General features: G+C 41.3%; 1 protein-coding gene across 5 annotated transcripts in view; it reads left to right on the top strand.

Moving 5' to 3' along the window:
* The window catches only part of STPG2 (sperm tail PG-rich repeat containing 2), a 431,616-nt gene that overhangs the window by 116,756 nt on the left and 294,919 nt on the right, over positions 1-19,941 (top strand). For all 5 annotated transcript variants that reach the window (XM_074950652.1, XM_074950649.1, XM_074950650.1 and 2 more), the window contains one exon: positions 7,735-7,824. In XM_074950652.1, coding sequence (XP_074806753.1) covers positions 7,735-7,824 — 90 coding nt within the window. The remainder of the gene's footprint in view (positions 1-7,734; positions 7,825-19,941) is intronic.

Below are 19,941 nucleotides of genomic sequence, written 5' to 3'. Positions count from 1 at the left end.
TGATGTGATTAGGCCCTATGGTGGTGTCCCCTGAATAGATATGGGGACACAGTTGGCAACGGGCTTTATTGCAAGGATAGGTTCCTGGGTTAGTGGTTCTGTTGTGTGGTGTGTGGCTGCTGGTGAGTATTTGCTTCAGGTTGGGGGGCTGTCTGTAAGCAAGGACTGGCCTGTCTCCCAAGATCTGTGAGAGTGATGGGTCGTCCTTCAGGATAGGTTGTAGATCCTTGATGATGCTTTGGAGAGGTTTTAGTTGGGGGCTGAAGGAGATGGCTAGTGGCGTTCTCTTATTTTCTTTGTTAGGCCTGTTCTGTAGTAGGTAACTTCTGGGTACTCTTCCGGCTCTGTCAATCTGTTTCTTCACTTCAGCAGGTGGGTATTGTAGTTGTAAGAATGCTTGATAGATATCTTGTAGGTGTTTGTCTCTGTCTGAGGGGTTGGAGCAAATGCGGTTGTATCGTAGAGCTTGGCTGTAGACAATGGATCGTGTGGTGTGGTCTGGATGAAAGCTGGAGGCATGTAGGTAGGCATAGCGGTCAGTAGGTGTCTGGTATAGGATGATGTTTATGTGACCATTGCTTATTAGCACCGTAGTGTCCAGGAAGTGGATCTCTTGTGTGGACTGGTCCAGGCTGAGGTTGATGGTGGGATGGAAATTATTGAAATCATGGTGGAATTCCTCAAGGGCTTCTTTTCCATGGGTCCAGATGATGAAGATGTCATGAATGTTGTGCAAGTAGAGTAGGGGCATTAGGGAACGAGAGCTGAGGAACCGTTGTTCTAAGTCAGCCATAAAAATGTTGGCATACTGTGGGGCCATGCGAGTACCCATAGCAGTGCCGCTGATTTGAAGGTATACATTGTGACTTTGTCCTCACCCATAACTATTTCACATTTGGGGACAAAGTTCAGCCACCAGGTTTGCCGTGACATTATCGGGGATACTGTTCCCTAAGGCTTGTGCCACAAGGGGCCACAGCAGTGGTTCCTTTAAGCCACCCGGCAATATTGTTAATCTATCCAACTATACTCTTAGCCCAGCAGAAGAATCTTTCCTGTCTCGGGGCCTCTCCTTCTGGCCCTCCACCCCCAAGAACATGATACAGTTCTGTGGTGACCTAGAATCCTATTTTCAACGTCTCTGACTCAAGGAATATTTCCAACACGCCTCTGAACAACACACTAACCCACAGAGACCTTCCTACCAAGACTACAAAAAGAAGCATTCTGGGTGGACTCCTCCTGAAGGTCGAAACAACAGACTGGACTTCTACATAGAGTGCTTCCGCTGATGTGCACAGGCTGAAATTGTGGAAAAGCAGCATCACTTGCCCCATAACCTCAGCTGTACAGAACACAATGCCATCCACAGCCTCAGAAACAATTCTGATATCATAATCAAAAAGGCTGACAAAGGAGGTGCTGTCATCATCATGAATAGGTCAGAATATGAACAAGAGGCTGCTAGGCAGCTCTTCAACACCACTTTCTACAAGCCATTACCCTCTGATCCCACGGAGGGTTACCAAAAGAAACTACACCATTTGCTCAAGAAACTCCCTGAAAAAGCACAAGAAGAAATCAGCACAGACACACCCCTGGAACCCCGACCAGGGGTATTCTGTCTGCTACCCAAGATCCATAAACCTGGAAATCCTGGACGCCCCATCATCTCAGGCATTGGCATCCTGACAGAAGGATTGTCTGGCTATGTAGACTCCCTCCTCAGGTCCTATGCTACCAGCACTCCCAGCTATCTTTGAGACACCACTGACTTCCTGAGGAAACTACAATCCATTGGTGATCTTCCTGAAAACACCATCCTAGCTACTATGGATGTAGAAGCCGTCTACACCAACATTCCAAACAAAGATGGACTACAAGCTGTCACGAACAGGTCATCTAGTCTGATCTCTTGTATGTTGCAGGCCATTGACACCACCAAGCACCTGCACGCAAACCCAATGGAACGGAGGCCAAAGTAAATGAGGGACACAGGAGATTAGATTATTATGTACCACGGGTAGTGAATAGGAGGGACCAAGGTGCACCAGTGCTTGAGGTCCCTGCAATCAGGGAAATGATCAAATGAGATATACCCAGATAATCCTGGCAAGTGACCTGCACCTGCACATTGTAGAGGAAGTCAATCCATCCTGCACTCCAAGGTCACTGCCAATTTGACCTAGGAGAAAATTTCTTCCCCTCATAACCCTCACCCACCCTGACCAGTGTCCCAGTTTGCAATGCAATACACATTGTGAAGAAGAGAACTAAATAATAAACACAGATACATGTATAGTATAGATCCATATATGCATGTTTCAACTTTTCAGTATTTGCCCAGAACTTGGACTCCAACTCTACTGAAATAACTGTGAGCTGGGGGGAAAAACAAAACAATAAAAAACAAACAAAAAAAACACTTCAGACATTTTGACATGCATATCGGAACACAAAGATCCCACTTTGTTTCTAAAAATGCTGTGTAGGTATGTTACTGAAATGCTTAGCTTTATCATCTTAGAATTTTCTCAGTCCAGGTTAAGTAGCATGGGCACATTTTTTGTATTCTGCCATATATTCACCATGGTATGGCAGTTTGGCCTGATGCTGATTAATCTGGGTATATAGTCTAACTAATGCACTCAGGATAAAATTCTGCCCTCACATATATGCACACAATTGTTAAAATGGACAAGGACTACTATCAAATTCCCAATTAGAACCAAGCTGGGCACCAGTTAATTAACAAAGCTAAAATAATAAATATTCATCAAGTAGAACGGGCAAGTTTGGTGATATTTTTAAAGGGTGGAGGTGGCATTAAGGATATCATCCTTTCATATCACACAGATTTGCCCAGATAATTTCCATTTGGCCATGCAATAACACAAACAATCAGATATTGAAATAATTTAACAATTCTGTTTCTTTCTCACTAGGATTTATGATTTGGAAATATAGCACATATGTAATAATTGTTAACAATATTCCTACTCAGCATTGGGACAATAGACGTACATTTTTGTTCTTTCAAAGATGACTCAAATAGTAATAAGACTTGAACAGATAGTACTGAAAAATAAGATTTCTGCAAGCAATTGTTTTCCCCAGAGTCATATGCTGTTTAGGAATATATACTTGCATGCTGTTTTGTGTAAGAGACTTTCGAATCATTGATTACAAACAAGCAATGCACATAGATTAACTGTTAACTTTTTCACAGGTGCTCTAGTCACACAACCTTTGTGCAAAGAGATTAGACAGATATACCATTTTTTACCTTAGGATTTATGTACAGGTAAAACTTGTTTTTATAAATTATCACGGTTATTGTATTACCCTTAATTACTGCAATAATAATCACGTGGGGCATCATTGTCATTTACACTAAAATCCCTTTACCTCACTCTGGCAAGAAAACAAGCCTTAAATAAAATAAATTTACACTTTGCATGGTAGAGTAAAGGGGCCTTATCTTAAATGGGGATCAGTTTCCAGGGTCTTCCAATTTCTGACACATGTTATTTCAACTGTAAAAGTTATAAAAATAAATATTTCATGCAAACACAAAATTTCAGTAGAACAATAAATAGATAACTTTTCTCTCTTCTTCCCCTGGTCACTGTTAATCACAAGATGCCCTGGAGGGGTGGCTTAGTTCGTCCAGTCAAGAACACTTCTTATTTAGGCAAATTTTACTTTTCACCTGCTAGCTGATGAATGTGTTGCTCCCAGTCATTATCTGTCCACTCTAATTTTTTTTTCGATTTTGGAGATGTTCTTTGACATCCCTACATGGGGCATTGACAGAGGGATCGAAACCTGGACCTATAGATCTAAAATTGGAGCCTTTGCTGCCTCAACTGAAAAACCCTCACTTGTTAGCTCAAAGGCTGAGCAGATACATTAAATTCTGTTTGGTCTAGACACTAGAGAAGGACAGAGAGCTAAGCTGAGTAAGCATGGCTCACAAATAGTTCTGTGCGCAGGCTCACTTGTGAATAAAACTGCATTTGAGAGGTCTGCGTGCTCCTTTCGCTCATGTTGCAATCCATCCTCGTACCTCTCTTTGATCTGTTCTTGTTTTATCTTGTTCCCACAAAGATTTTTCACTAGTGTCCAGTTCTCTGCTCTACAGCAGGGTCTCTTTCCAGTCCTTTCCCCTGCTTCCACACTTACTTCTCAATTCTTATTTATATAAAGTGCACCAGCACTGGCTAGGTTTCTGTAAAATAAAATTAAACTTTTGTGAAGGCTAAAGAATGTTCTGCCTTCTTCACAGGTTCCCTGTAATAATTCATAGTTTTTTGATTAACTTACAGTAACGCTTTCTGCAAATTTCAAATATGGTTTTCTCAGGTGGCACAACCAGAGGGCAAGAGGGGCTAGTGCCCTCACAGTGGAAATATCGTGGGGGGCTCCATGCCTGCATAAATTAATGAAAGCCCCGGAGTGGGGGGGAACAGGATCCAGAGGGGCTGGAGCAGCTGTGGTGGTGCCTGAGGTCAGGCTGGAGAACAGGGAGTGGAGCCAGGAAGGGCTGTAATGATCCCAGGAGCAGATAGGAACCCTCAGGATCCTCTTTTCTAGCCTGGAGCCGGCTGCCTCCGAGTCTCAGTATCCCCTTTCAATCTCCTTGCCCAACCATTCACAGGAGCCCCTTCTGCACCTCTATTGGGGTTGTATTATTGGTTAGGCTGCTGCCAGGCCTCTTCTATATACAGAGTAATTTTTAGGCTCAGTATTCTAACAGTGTTTGAGAGTTGGTTAACATTAACCACTATTTCACAGACCTGAGTTCGTAAAATTTTCATTATTTCTGCTCTTCTTCTTTGCAAAATTCATGGTCAGGATCAAAATAATTTAGACCTAAAACATGGTTTTTCTCCATGAGAACTGGGAGCTCTATTCAGTTCTCCATGGTTTGGTTCTCTGTGATCTTTCACAGACATATACTGTATGCCCAATTAAAGTAATGAGGACTCTAGTCTCCTTAGAAAACATCCAGTAGGATTACAGTGCTTTCAGCTAGATTAACCAATCATGAAACAATGTAGCAATTCATATGGTTTAGTTGTTGGTAAATTAATGTTAGGTTTTTAGAATTACAAGGTATTCAGCGTTGCTTTCTGACAATAAATAATACTGCATTCAAGGCTGCATCTTACACAGTAAAGTTAGGCTGAGGCACGTAAACAAAAGATGAACTACAGTAATTTTCTAATATTCTTATTTTACAACGAACAGCACAATCAGTGTTTTTTCTTAATTTTTGTTCTAAAATATTTTTTTATAAATGGAAAAGTACAGCATTCCTAGCTTTTAGCATTCAAGTAAAGATATAAAAATCTCAAAAGTCAAACTAAACATAAACAACAAAATAAGTGCTTCTCATGCAGGATCAAGTAATTAACATATTTCACTCATGGAGTGACTCTGTCTCTTAATTTCTGTATTATCAAATATATCAAGTACAACTACCTAAGGACCCCATTATTGGTCCCTGACATCTTACTTTAACAGAATTATTATCATATGGGAAGGAAGAGAATATATATTACTAAATATGTTAGATGTAGGAAAGTTTTTTCCAGTATTTGTCAAATGCAAATAACTTAGTTCCCCTAGGTCTTAATCAAGCAAGCTGAACAGTTCACATACATTATCATTAGAACTCATTATAGAAAAATTTAGATCTAACAGTCTCTTCTCAGAGGTGGGGGTGGCAAACTAAGGTTTCTTGGGGATATAGCCAGGCCTGTGCACCAAAATCAGTGGTTAGCAGTGTTTCATGGCACCTCTATTCAGTTTTAAAAGCGGCTACTAAAACCTAATGGAACACAAAACTTAACCCCCCTGCCCCCTCCCCCCCGGGGCAATTACTACACCTTTAACAAAAGACATTCTCAAAAATAGCTAGTATTTTCCACATTTGTGTACTGATTAAGAGAGATTAATAACAAAATATTGATACCTTTATCTATGTAAACCCCTATATAAAAATATACTTAAACTCACTGCATTAAATAATAAATGAAATACAGTGATTGAAAAAGAACAAAAATTGCAGTTAACATTTCAAAATGCTACATCGGTTCTCAAGGCCATAGCTTTCAGTGTTGGTCACAAAATTGTTACAGTAGTCAAAAAATTATTATTCTACGTGGAGTAATGTAGCTCATGATTATGGTTTCCACTGTTCCTGTTCTTCCATTTCCTGCATTTAATTTTTTGTGCATAAAGCTTTTAAATACACCAAGTTGGCAGCATATAAAGGTTTCCATTGGATAGGAAGTGCAGAGCTTATACGGTATCACAAAACCAGTGGGGAGCATAATTTATATCATAGATTCCCAACCTGGGGTGAGTGGGCTTTGTGTGTGACTGGGTCATTGGAGTAGAGGAGAGAGAGTGGATATAGGGTAGAGAGTAGAAGAGTGCAGGTGAGGAAACTGCATGGTCCTGAACCTGTTCCCCCTTTCCCCACAACAAATGTGAGCCTGTAGCTGTGAGTAAAGATGCTGTCAGTATCTTGAAAAGTACCCTTTATCCTTTTATGGTCCCACTGCGATCTCTACTGTAGTAGCCCTGAGTACATTTTATAAGTACAAGTTTGCAGGCTCAGGAAATGGTCTTTTTGCTCAATCTTTCCTTTCCTGCTCCTGTGGTGGTGCTACTTTTGTACTGTAACTCTTTTGTTGTTTATAAGCACCCATGCATGCCACAGTTATAAGTGTTACATGTTACAAACCTTGTTCTTGTGGAAATGGACATTACAAGCTCCACAAGTGTTATCATAATGTAGGCTTTTTTAGTTCTGTAGTTAGAGCAGCTAAGGTGCATGTATTAAGGCCCTGCTTCAGGAAAGCACTCAAGCATGTGTTTAAATCCTATTGATGTCACCATTAAGCTGCTGTACTTATGGAGCCTGACATTACAATAATACATGTGGCGTTTGAAGTCAGTGGGACTTAAGCATGTGCCTGTGTGCTTCCCTGAATCAGGTCCTAACAGCTTAATACATAGTAATATGAAATCAAACATATTTTTCTTAGGTTAATTTAGCTTATTATTCACGTAAATGTTTTAAAATATTTTTATTGTGTGTGCGCATAAAGATTGGTGATAGATCACAACATGAATTGAAATAAATAAATAAAGGTTCTTTGAACACTTAAGGCCCCCTTTTAACTTTCCTTTTTTTCTTTTTTTCCTTTTAGGAAAACCAAATAAATTACTGTTTATATTGTTAGTATAACAATATGTTTATAAATTTAAACACTTAAAAACCAGGAACTTTAAAAGTTAAAGTGCTCGTAGTAAAAACTTAGCTTTGCTGCATTGCACTGTTTGCTATTCCTGTTTCTCTTTTTGGATGGTTACTTCTGTTTGATGTTTATATTGTTAAGTATTTGCTATAAAATATAAAGGATGAGGAATAGGGCCAAGCTGTCATCATCTTAGCTTTTCGTTTGCTGAGTCTGGAGCACTGAACATCATAGGCTTAACAGTACCTTCATATCATGTATTTGTTTAGGTTTCAAGAGGTTTATACTGTAATGGGGAACTTGGAAGGAGACAATGTATAACTATTTGTATTTGTATACACTGAATGGATTGATTCTAATGCCAACAGAACTGAAGTGAATTAAAACTACAAAGGAATTTTCAGAGTCTGAAATAGAGTTTTTTAAAGACTAACACTTCTGTGTACTTTGGAATTCTCAGGGCAAAAGGAGCACTGAAGAATCACATAAACAACAAAAGCAATTATCTGTTTTCTTGTCATCAACAGAAAGAACTCCAGTAGTTACCATGGTAAGATAACTCTCCAGATTATTTAGATTGTCTTTTTATTTTACTGAATTCCCACTAATATTTTAAACTAATGAATACAAACAAGATTTGTGGGGTCAAATTCTTTGCAAGCTAAGGTCCTTTGAAATTAATAAAATTATGCTCGCAGAGAATCTGGCATGTATTTTCTGTGGGGTCTGTAAATTTACAGCAATGAGAATGACATCTTCCAGAATGGTGGTATAATATTTTCAGTATTATTTTATTTCTGATTCTGTGTGTCCTAACATGATTTTTGTTTTTCTTACCACTGCTGTACATTGAGCAGAGAGTTTTTATTGAGCTGTGATGTTCAGGTCTTCTTTCTAAGTGGTTAAAGTTAATTTTGAATGCAGCAATGTATACGAGCAGTTCTACTTAGTTCTTACAATATGTATTATCTTGCATTTGTCTACAAAGAATATCATCTCCCATTATGCTACCCTTTCACCTGGGTTTATGAGGCCCCTGCAAAGTTCATCACAGACTTCTGAGGTCTTGCCTATCCTAAATAATTTTGGTGTCATCTGCAAATTGGCCACCTCACTAGTTACCACCATTTCCAGATCATTAATAAGTGTATTAAAGAACACCTGTCCTTGTGTGGAACACTGGGGCACTGTGGTATTATTCTTTGTTTTCTGTCTTAGCCAGTTTCTAGCCTTTGGCAGTATTTTGACACTTACCGCCTGACTACTTTTTTCCATAAGAGCCTTTTATGAGAGCTTTTTCAAAGGCATTTTGAAAGTCCTAATATGCATTTTATCAGTGGGTTCCCCCTCATCCATTATTCTGATGGTGCTCTTGAAGAATAGATTAAAGAGGGATAATTGTCCTCAGTAGAAGTTGTGCTAGGCTGTTCCTATAATCTTATGCTCCTCTGGATTTTTCATAATTCTCTTTTTACTGATTTTTTCAACCAGTTTACCTGAGACTGAAGTAAGGTTTATTGATCTGTAATTCCTGGATTACCTCAAAAGACATTTTGTTAAAGACAGGTACCTTCCGAAGACATTTGCTACCTTCCAGTCCTCTGTTGTAGTAAGTGATTTTAGTTAGAGCTTGCATATTTTTGTTAGAAATTGAATCACTTAATAATTAATTCCTACAGAGCTCCTGGATGTATATCATTAGGTGCAGGGGATTTTGTTGCTCTTTAATTTACTATTTTGTTCCAGCACTACTACCTTTGACATCTCACTCTTTGACAATACCTGTTTTTTATTTACCTAAAAAGAGTAGCTTTGGGATAGATGTTTCCTAAACATCCTCACTGTTGAAAGCTGATGCAAATGAATCATGTAAATTTTCTGTAATATCCTATTGCTCTTGTTAATCCCTGGTAGTTCAGCAAACTCACTGGTCCTCTTGCAGGCTTTCTGCTTCTGATGCAATTAAATTATTTGTTTGGTTATTGGCAATTTGTCCTTCAAACTCCATCTTAGCCCTGTGAATTTTCATTTTAACTTGTATCTACCATAGTTTATGCAGCTTCCTGCTGGTTTTACTTGGGCTTAATTTCCATTTGTTGAAGGATACTTTTGTCTCAAATTTTCCCCTTCAGCCTTATGATTTAATCATAAGTAAGGCTATGTTTTAGTCATGGGTATTTTTAGTAAAAGACATGGACAGGTCATGGGTAGTAAACAAAAATTCACGGTCTGTGATCTGTCCATGGCTTTTACTAAAAATACCGATGACTAAAACTTGGTGGGGGGAGGGCCGCTACCCAGGGGCCCTGAGGGTGCTGGGGGAGGGCAGGCTGGGGGCACGGGTGGGGGTGGTGTGCGGCCCAAGACCCCCAGTGGTACTGGGGCGGGGGAGGGGTGGGTGTTGGCGGAGCCAGCAGGCTTCCTACCTGTCTCCACACCTATCTCCCCGCTCCCCCGGGAAGCAGCAGGAGTTTGGGTGTGAGAGGGGGCAGGAGTGAGGCGGGCTCTGGGCGGTGCTTACCTGGGGGGATTCCTGGAAGCGGTGACATCCCCCTTGCTCAGCTGCTAGGTGGAGGCGTGGCCAGGCAGCTCTGCATGCTGCCTCCAGCCAGGGCACCACCCCCGCAGCTCCCGTTGGCTGGGAGGCAGCCAGGTAAGCGCTGCCTAGAGCCCGCCTTACCCCATCCCGTGACCCAACCCCCTGCCCCCTCCCACAGCTAAACTCTTCTGCTGGGGACAGGTTGGCAGGGGGGCACGGGGGCCAGAGACTACCCCAGCAGTGGCCGGTGGTGCGCCTGGTGCAGGGTCTGCCTGCGCTGCCTCTGAGCCAGGTGCACTGGCTGCTGCAAAAGTCACGGAGGTCACGGCAAGTCACGAAATCCGTGACTTCTGTGACCTCCGTGACAAACTCACAGCCTTAATCATAAGGGTTTTTCTAACTTTCCTGCTTCCACTTTTTTAATGGGCTAAGCAACTCAGTTACCATATACTTAAGGATCTCCATTCTATTCTCAATTATTTTAATATATACACTTTTGACTTTAGAATCTTTTTAACTAGCGTGTTCATTTAAAAAAATACCCCTCTCTGAAATTTAGTGTCATACTACTAGCTTTTCAATGGTTTTGTGGCTCACATGCAGTATATATGTTTCCTTCCATGTAAATATGCAGAGTCAGTGTTATGAAGCAGAATATTTGTTTACTCTAAACTGAGCAGATGTTATTTGAGAGAGACAAGGAAGGTGAGGTAATATCTTTTATTGGACTGACTTCCATTAGTGGACGGGACAAGATTTTGAGCTTCACAGACCTCTTTTTCAGGTCTGGGCTACAGGCTGCAACAACACTGCATGCAAATAAACTTTAATTGAAAATCATTGAATGAATGAAAGTAAAATAGAATTCTACAGTACCATTTTTACAATAATTTTTAAGAGCAGAGCTGGACATTTTATGACAATTAAAAATTTTTTTCTTGAAAATTAAATTTTGAATGAACGAGCTGATATTAATCAGACCTCATAAGAAGTAGAAAGTGGGTTTTCTTGAGAGATCAGCAAAGTAATCATTTTTACCATACGTCTTCAAATTGTTCTCTGAGCTCTGTGCATGTGTGAAGTCACTGAGTGGTGCACATAATAAATGCTTGACAAGACAGTACTCAGAATTAGAAAATATAAGTTCCAGTAAATAATACAGCTGTACAGTATCTATTGTAACAGTAATTCAAGTATATCTCAGTGTGGATCCCACTGTAGGTGTGCATGCACCTCATGTCTGCGTGTTCAGATTCTTTTGAATAGCAGTGTCCGTTGGGGCCACACATGCTTCCTTTGCCACCTCATGCTCCCACGTGAGGAAGTAAAAGACAGATTGGCTGCGACTCTAACTCACTTCCCGCTAACAATCCCAATGTCGGTGAGATGGATTGCAGGGAATGTCCAATCTGCCTCTCTCTCCTTAGATACCCTAAGCCATTTTCCCAGGCCAACTTGGTGAAGAAATCTTGTCTTTATATTTGGTTCTACAGGGTGTTCGTTAAGAAAGAAAGAAGAAAAGAATTTGATTGCTGATCCCTGTGCTGGGGTGTATATCTCACATCAGTGTTGATAGGGTTAATGAGGGTCTGAGAGGTCAAGTACGTCACCTGGTGTTACCTGAGAGAAGGAAAGCCAAGGTTAATTGAGAATGAAATCTGTCTGGGGAAGGGTTGGGCCAACACTCTAAAGGAAAGAAGCTAAGAGCAGAAAGCAGCTGCTGGGGAAGGAGTCTGCCAACACTTCCTGGGAGAAGAGAGGTTGTCAGGGGCCGGAAGGAAGTCAGAGGAGTGAGCCCTAGAATCCTGCCCAGGAGTAAGGAATCTGGCAAGAAGCTAAAAGGTAGTGAAGTAGCTATTGGGAGTGGTGTAAGCTTCAACAGTAAACCCTGAGACAGACAAGAGAAAGAGGATGGAACCAAGGGAAACAGCAACAGGGACTGGGACTGAGCAGACCCGGATTGCTGGTTTTAGGGTCCCTGGGCTGGAACCTGGTGCAGAGTGAGCAACAAACAGCAGGGGGCACCCAATGCAGTGAGAGCTGTATAGACACAAGGAGGCACACTAGTGGTTATTGGGAACCTCATTACAATCCCCCTTTACATCCACTGTACATTAGGGTGAAGTGCTTTGTGCCAACCACAACACCTCACAAATTCTTCCCACCCTTCAACAGACTTATCCCCCTCAAAGATGGACAAAGCCAATATCTCTTTTGCCTAGAGGAGAGAGACATCTCAGACAGGTGCTCTGATTACAAGTCCTGTTCCTCCAGGATATATAGGCTAAGGGAACATCACTGTAGGTGACCTTAGATGCCTCTGATACAGCCGCGAGGTCAATGGCCAAGGCTATTGCAATGAGGCACATCTTTTGGCTCCAGGTGAGCTATAGCCCATGATTGAAGACCTTCCTTTTGAAGGAATGGATCTCCTCAGCCAGAGGACAGAAGAACTGCTCCATTCCCTCAAGGATTTGAGAGCCATGCTACAATCCCAGGGAATTTAAAAACTGGCTCCCTACAGAAAGCCCTACAAATATTAGCCCCAACAAAGGCAGAGTATGCCATCCTACACCATGGGCTGACAGCCAGAGTATCAGAAAAGAAAGAAACACAGTTATTCCACGGTACACCTGTCTTCTGCCTCTTTGACCAACCCTGCACCCTCTCCAGAGGGCAGCAGGTTTGACAGGAGTGTCAAGAATCACAGCAGAGCCAATCTGGAACTTGGCTCCACCTTTGGGAACAGTCTTGTCCCATTCCCCCAGGTCTGGGCAGCCATCACAGCCAACAAATGGACATTTGAAAACATAGCCGAACATTACCCTATACAGTTCCATTTTCTGCCCCCTACCTAACTTGCTTCCCTATTTCTTTTCAGGGACCCTTTTCATGAGACTTCATTACAAACAAACAAGGCTTGTTGCTTCATCTAGGATACATAGAAGAAGTTCTGTGGGGGTACAGGGGAAGAAGTTCTACTCACAGTACTTCTGTATCCCAAAAAAGAAAGGTGATTTTGTCTTATCCTAGACCTGAAGAAACTGAACAAATCCATATTCCGCCTCACATTCAGGATTGTAACAATTACCTACATTATCACATCTCTCCAGGCGTAAGTCAGGTTTGTGGCTATTGACTTTCAGGATACACGCTTCCACATAGTCATCCATCTGGCCTGTGGGAAGTACTTGAGGTTCACAGTGGGGTCCAACCATTTTCAATACAAAATGGATTCCCCACTGAGAGTTTTCATGAAGTGCCTGGCAATAGTACATGTACACTTCAGAAGGAAGAACACTGATGTCTATCCTTACCTGGATGATTTGCTGATCAAGTGCAGATTCCAGCAGGAGACAAGAGCAAGTCTTCCTCCTCTAAATGGTAGACCACATGATGAACTATGAAGAAGATCATCTGTTATGCCATCACAGACGATAGAATTCATAGGAGCTCTGATTGTCTCCAACTTGGAAAGAGTATACCTTCCCAATGAAGATTCCTGTTGATGCAATTGCTAATGCTCGGGATAGAGTAAAAGTTGACTATGATGATATTTCCATGTCTGGGGCTGGTTGGCCATATGTTTGCTTGCATATACATGGCAGTACTTGCCAGACTTCACCTGTGACATCTTCACCTCTGCCTCATGTCAGTCAATTCCCCAGGAAAACACCAGGTGAACAAGAAGGTTTTTGTCTCACCTCTCATTGTTGCAGAACTAAGATGGCAAAAGAAACCCAGAAACGTGCATGGAGGGGTACCATTCTCTGCACTCTCACTGACAAAAACTTTAATTATGGAAATATCTGGCATAAGTTGAGAAGTCCATTGGACCACCTACAAATGCAAGAGACCTAGGCCCCAGAAGTCATGAGGTTCCACATCAAAGTCCTGGTCCTCAGAGCCACTAAAATAGCCTGCAGAGCCTTCCTCAACATTCTTCAAAACTCCACTATGCGAATACTGACAGACAACCCATCTGCAATGAAATACATAAGCAAACGAGGGGGCACATATTCATCTTCCCCTTGTCTGGAAGGTGTGCCAGAACTTTTGTTCCAGGGGGGCCGTGAACCTGGGGTTTTTTCTAAAATGCTTTCCTTCTGCAGTGATCTCAAAGCATACTATATACTTTTTCACCAACCTCCTTGTTCCTCAGAGTAATTTCCAAGATGAGAAGAGACAAAGGCATGATGTTTTGGTGGCTCCCTATGGGCCTACACAGTTTTGGCTGACAGACTTGCTGTACATGTCCATTCAGTTCCAGTCTAGCTCCCAGACTGCCTGTGCCCCATAGATAAATATTCCATCCAGACCTGAAGTGGCTGCACCTGATGTCATGGCTGTTGTCTGGTTGAGTACTACGGACAGAAGCTGCTCCCTTCAGGTCCAGGAAATCCTGTTACAAGGCAGGAAAATGTCAGCCAGAAGAACCCATTCATGTAAATGGAAGAGCTTCTTTCTATGGGCAGCCCAGCATGGTCTTCACCTTGTTCTGGCCTTGATACTTATTGGACTTAAAACAGGTCTGCCTTTTGTTCAGCTCTATTAAACTCCACCTCACAGCAGTCTGTTTGCCATCTACCTGTGAAGTAATGCTCTGACTTTTCTCACCTGATGGTATCAAAGTTTCTCAAAGGGCTATTACATACTTACCCACCAGTCAGAGAACCTGCTCCCATCTCAGATCTAAATATAGTACTCCTGAGACTCATGGAGCCTCCTTTTGAACCTCTCTCAGAATGCTCCTTAACACCACCTCGCTCTGAGGATGGTCTTCCTAGAGGCTATCACTGCAACCGGAATTAGCTTAGATATGTACAGCCAACCTCCACATAAGGTATTCAAAAGGGACAGTGCGGTGTTAAGATCTCACCCAAAATTCATTCCTTAGGTAGTCTCAAAATTTCATATGAACCAATCAATCAACTCGCCTTTCTTCCTGAGCCACACTCAGCCCTGGGAGAAAAGAAATTGCACACAGTAGATGTGTCTAAGATGTTGCTTTATTACGATGACAGGACCAAACTTTTCAGATTGTTGTCCTGTCTATTTCTAGCAACAACCAGGGTTTCTAAAGATCAGGTCATCTCAGCTCACAGAGTATCGAAATGGATAACACAGTGTATCTCACTGTGTTACCAGTTGGCTGGTGTATCTCTCCCACTGAACATCAAATCTCACTGTGTCACCAGCTGGCTGATGTATCTCTCCCACTGAACGTAAAGATCACTCCATCAGAATGGAAGCAGCATCCTCCGCCTGCTTCAGGAATGTGTGGCTTATCACATCTGCAAGGCAGCGATGAGGGCAACCCACTGATCTTTGTCAAACACTATTCCTTGGACTTAGGGGCTAGGTCAGATGTCAACTTTGTGAGAGCAGCACTAGAACCTCTTTTTAACTGATACATCTAGAGCTCCTCATTCGCACCATCCTGAGGGGATACTCCCTCTTGTCACCTACCATGGGATCCACACTGACTCATACTTGAAGAAAAAAGAACAGTTGTTTATCCTACAGTAACTTTGGTCCTCTAGATGTTGTAGTCATTGTGGATCCCATGACCTGTCCTCCATCTCCATTTTTCGGAGTACTCATCTATCACAGACTTTGAAATCTGAGGGAACTGAGGGAGGGACATGGCTGTCTCACACTTTATGGCAGCACAAGGAGGCACAGGGCACATGTATGGCCCTGATGGAGACTATTAAAAATAATTAAATCTTGTGCACATGAGATGTATGCGCACCTACGTTTGGATTTCCACTGACTATAACATCTCGCAGAATCACAGTTACTGTAGGGTTCTTTCCTATATTCCAAATTTGTTACTGAGTTTTCAGAGAAATGTTAAATGGCATTTCACTTTTAAATCTGCAAACTCATTATAATTTCCTGTCCTTCCCTCAGGAACAATTATTCAACACTAAAAATTCCATATCTTGCATGTATATTGTAATTGGCATATATCTTAATGTTTTAAAGCACTTTTCAACAATAAAATAAATGTTTACTGTCTCTACTAGACAAGTCAGATGTCAACTAAATAGCAGTGCAGCGTATGTAAAAATGGTAAATCACTTGGTGCAGTAATCGTTTTAACCGAAGGAACATATCCTTATTTTGTTCCTCAAAAAATAACTTTTTCTTTAGCAGTTAAATAAAATCAGAACCACTTTCATGTGTAGCATATTTCACAGTCTACTGTCTATTTTCCAAATGATTTTGAATGTAAGAATAGTGGTCCTACTAGGAGAAATTGAAAGTCAATTATCTTTTTGTGTATGTTTTATGTATTAATGGGACTTCCAAGAGGCTGCAAAGGCTGCCAGAATATCTGGACCCGTATCTTGATCTTATAGATATTAGATTTAGAAATCCGATTCATTACAATGTCATCAGGATTGGGTCCTGAATGTGGAACTAAAGTGTGGCACTCCATTTAAAATGAAAATAAAAATAAAAGCTAGTATTAGCATACATCTTAATAGATACAGACAGAAAAAATATGTCAGCTGTTGGATCTGCTGGTCAAGATTTATATCTAGGAAAGAGATTCCTCTTAATTTAAGATTCTTCATCATTAACAATCCAGAATCATAAGGATCTGTCACCAAAGCAACCATAAAAAAAAAGGTTTTGATTAACAATGGTATAATAAGTTTGTTTTTGAATTTTTGTTGAAGCCAGTCCTTCTAAATCAAGAACCCTCTTAAATAAATGTTCAATGATTCTCTTGATTTCACAGGTAACAAAATAGTTCTAGTCTGCTCAGATAACAAGAATTAGTGTAAATATGCACTGAACTGCTGAACATTTTGCATGAATTGATAAATTGCAGTGTAATATGTATGCTAAGAGGTTACTTGACTAAGTTAATTGTATTGAAACTTTTGAAATCTATGCTTTTGCTAATTTCTTTGATCAAGAATTGCTTCAGTGCAGAAGCTCCATGTCAGGAGGGGAGAGGTCTGAGGTTAGTAGGAAAGTGGGTACTAAGTTGTGAGGTAGCAGAGGAATTAGAAACAGGGGGACTGAGGGAGGAAATGGGGGGTTATTGGGTTGGAAATTTGTGGGAAGGCAGGTCATGGGTGCCTGTGGGCCTGCTAGTTGTTTCTGTGGAACGGATGGGGAGCCAAGCAGAGTAGCTTGAGTTACTAGTTCTTTTCTTGGAGGAAAGGGAGTTTTCTGAACCTGTCGAGTCTGCAACATTGTCTGGGAAATCAGCTGCCTGGGACAGATTTAAATGTTTTTATTAAAGCAAATGTTAAAAAAAGTATATAGTACACAGATTAAGAAAAGAGTGTCTGTACATCTGGGTATAGTGCTTAGATTATCCACAATACAAAGTTTGTTTTGAAAAGTCATAAGATACATATAGTGCATAATCAGCGATAACCCAACTAGAATCCTAAGGTTATACAGAGACTTGGCTGTAGAAAGCAAATATAGGAATGAGTGTAGATTGTCCCTCAGTAATTGAGCATTTAGGGTAGTCCATTTGGAAAATACAATCCATGAGGAAAGTATTTCAGTTACTTTCCCCACTGCGCTTCTCATCGGCACTCCAGCTATCCTTCCTGGGATTGCTGATGTCCGGTGAAGTGTTCTATGTAGATGTCCCTTGACCACCTGATGGCATCTGACACCACAAGTTGCCGCATCAGCCGAGCGTAGTGCTGATCAAGTCTGCATTCTCTCAACACTCGCTTGTTACTGGGGTCTCATGCGCTCAGAGCGCTGACAATCAGCGCGTCTGTCTGAACCTGGTAACCCTTAGCTCTCAAGGTGTCGGCCAGAGGGGTATATTTCCCCACCTTTCGAGCTCGGGCATCACGGAAGGCCTGGGTCCTGCTCTCAAAAGGCACTTTAATGTCCACCATGATGATCTTCTTCCGGTCCTCGTTAGTGATGACGGTGTCCGGTCGCAGTTGGCTGTCGGTTCCGGGGATGGTGGAGTTCATGGAAGCCTTCCCTATGGGTGGTGGGATAGCTCTGACGAGGTGATCTTGGACGGCATTGTGTCACAGCTGCCAGACTCTGGAATGGGGCTTGCAGCTACACAGGACGTGGGGTAGTGTCTCGTTGGCATAGCCACACTTCCTACATTGCTTGTCCCGATTCCTGTGGCAGATGGCTCTGTTCAGTGAATGCAGTTGAGTCAGGCCCTGTGGATAAACCTCCAGTCGCAAACTGGGTGAAGCTGCCCCTCGGGAGGAAGTGGTTGCTGGCGTCCCACTTGTACGTCACCTTGAACGCCTTGCCCTGGCCTGGCTTCCGTTTCAGGTTTTCCACATACTGGCAGTGGATGGCATCCTTCAGGGCCCTCTCCATCATGGTTCTAGCTTTGAGAGTGAGGATTGTGCGGTCTGTTCTTCATCTCTGATACCAGGACTTCCAGGTCCTGACGTTCCTCGCACCACATCCAGCGGCAGTCGATATGGTGCTCCAGTCGTCATGTAGCATTGTGGGCACGAGTCCAGAGCGAAGCACAGTCTCCCCCATCTCTTCCAAATTCACCTTCCAGCGAGCCACTCAGGTAGGTAGCGACATTTTGGTTGGAGAGGGGTCCTGGCAATTCGCTTCTTGATGACATCCCGCATGGCACTTTCTGTGATGTTCCTCACCATGGCGTCCGGGCACATCAGAAGGTGGAAGGCGTCAGTGATCACTGCAATGTCGCACAAATCACCCATACGAGGGGCATTGGTGCCACCCTGCCTGTGTGAGATGTACACCAGTTTATTGCTGGCTCTCTGGGGAAGAAACATCCACTTCTTTACTAGCTGCCTAATGGTGTAGTCTGCCTTTTTCAGAGGTACCTTCGCCATGGCAGATTCCCGAAGGAATAATCCTGGCAGGTCATTCTGATAAAGCATTGGATATTCATCCAGCAGCTGGAGATACCCCTAGTATCAACAGTAATTAGCATCTAAATGCATATTTTCCCCAAGAATAAATGCATCATTGTTGCTTTTTCTTAAAATATATCAATGCAAGCAGTCCAGCACTTGTGAGAACCATATACTGTAGTAAGAAGCCAACTTGTTTTTAAAGAAAGCAATTTGCACTCAGGCAGCATATTTCAGCCTTGAATTTCTAAGAGTCATTATAAAAATAAGAAACAAAATGTTCTTTAACAATATGAAAAACACCTTGGCCTTTTAAAGCAGATACTTTCTGACCAAACGTGTAGGTACTTATTTTTCTTCCTCTTTCTGTTATCATACCATATGTGCTAACCAACAAATTGAAATATTGTTTTTTTTCCTGGTGCCACATTTTGGATATTGCAGTTTTAATATAGTTATTGTTAAACTATGCTATTTACTATTTTCCTTTATGAAAAAAGGGATGATTGCTTTTTTTATCATGTTGTACTTTAAAATTAGTTGAAAGATTTAGAGGTAACTTGTAAAATGTTGTTTATGTTGTCACTATAGTATTTTTTTCACCTAAAATCTTCAACAGAAGGTCCATTAATACTTACTTTAGAATACAATGATGACCAAATGCTCAGAAATTTAGACTTCTGGTCCTATGAAATGGGTAACTGTTGGCTTTGCCAGTGACAGCAGATCTATATAAACAAGCACAATATTGCACCCAATAATATTTTTAAGAATAAAGATGCTTGTGCAAAAATAGATGGATAGTGTAATAGGAAAAAGTGCAGGGATTTCTAAGTAATCACTGAGAAATTATACTGAATCATAGTTTACTTTCATGGAGGGATAGATGCTTTTGAAAAAAAAGTACATAATTTTCAGAATAATATTTTATTATACATATGGAAAATGAAAGTAATAAAAATTTGAATGATTATTTTTACTGTGAAGGGTCAAGAGAGCAAATCAAGCAAAATGTAATTAAAATAACATAATCCAAAGTAATTTTTGTGTATGTATTAGATCCAAATAGTCTTCAAATCTAATTTTTTAAAATCTGGAATCATCACTGCCTTCAAATTTAAGCTGCTTTATATTTTAAAAAACGATGCAAATATCATCAGAAGATAATATTTTGTAAATGTATGTTGTGCTTACCCTTGATAATGACACAGAGGAAAAAATAATAGTTCTATACTCCCATCCAGCAAAATACTTACTAGTAATCTCAATG

The sequence above is a fragment of the Natator depressus genome, chromosome 4 (assembly GCF_965152275.1).
Source record: "Natator depressus isolate rNatDep1 chromosome 4, rNatDep2.hap1, whole genome shotgun sequence".
Taxonomy (NCBI): Eukaryota; Metazoa; Chordata; order Testudines; family Cheloniidae; genus Natator; species Natator depressus.
The sequence above is the reverse complement of the archived record's forward strand: the minus strand, read 5'-3'. Positions and strand labels throughout refer to the sequence as shown.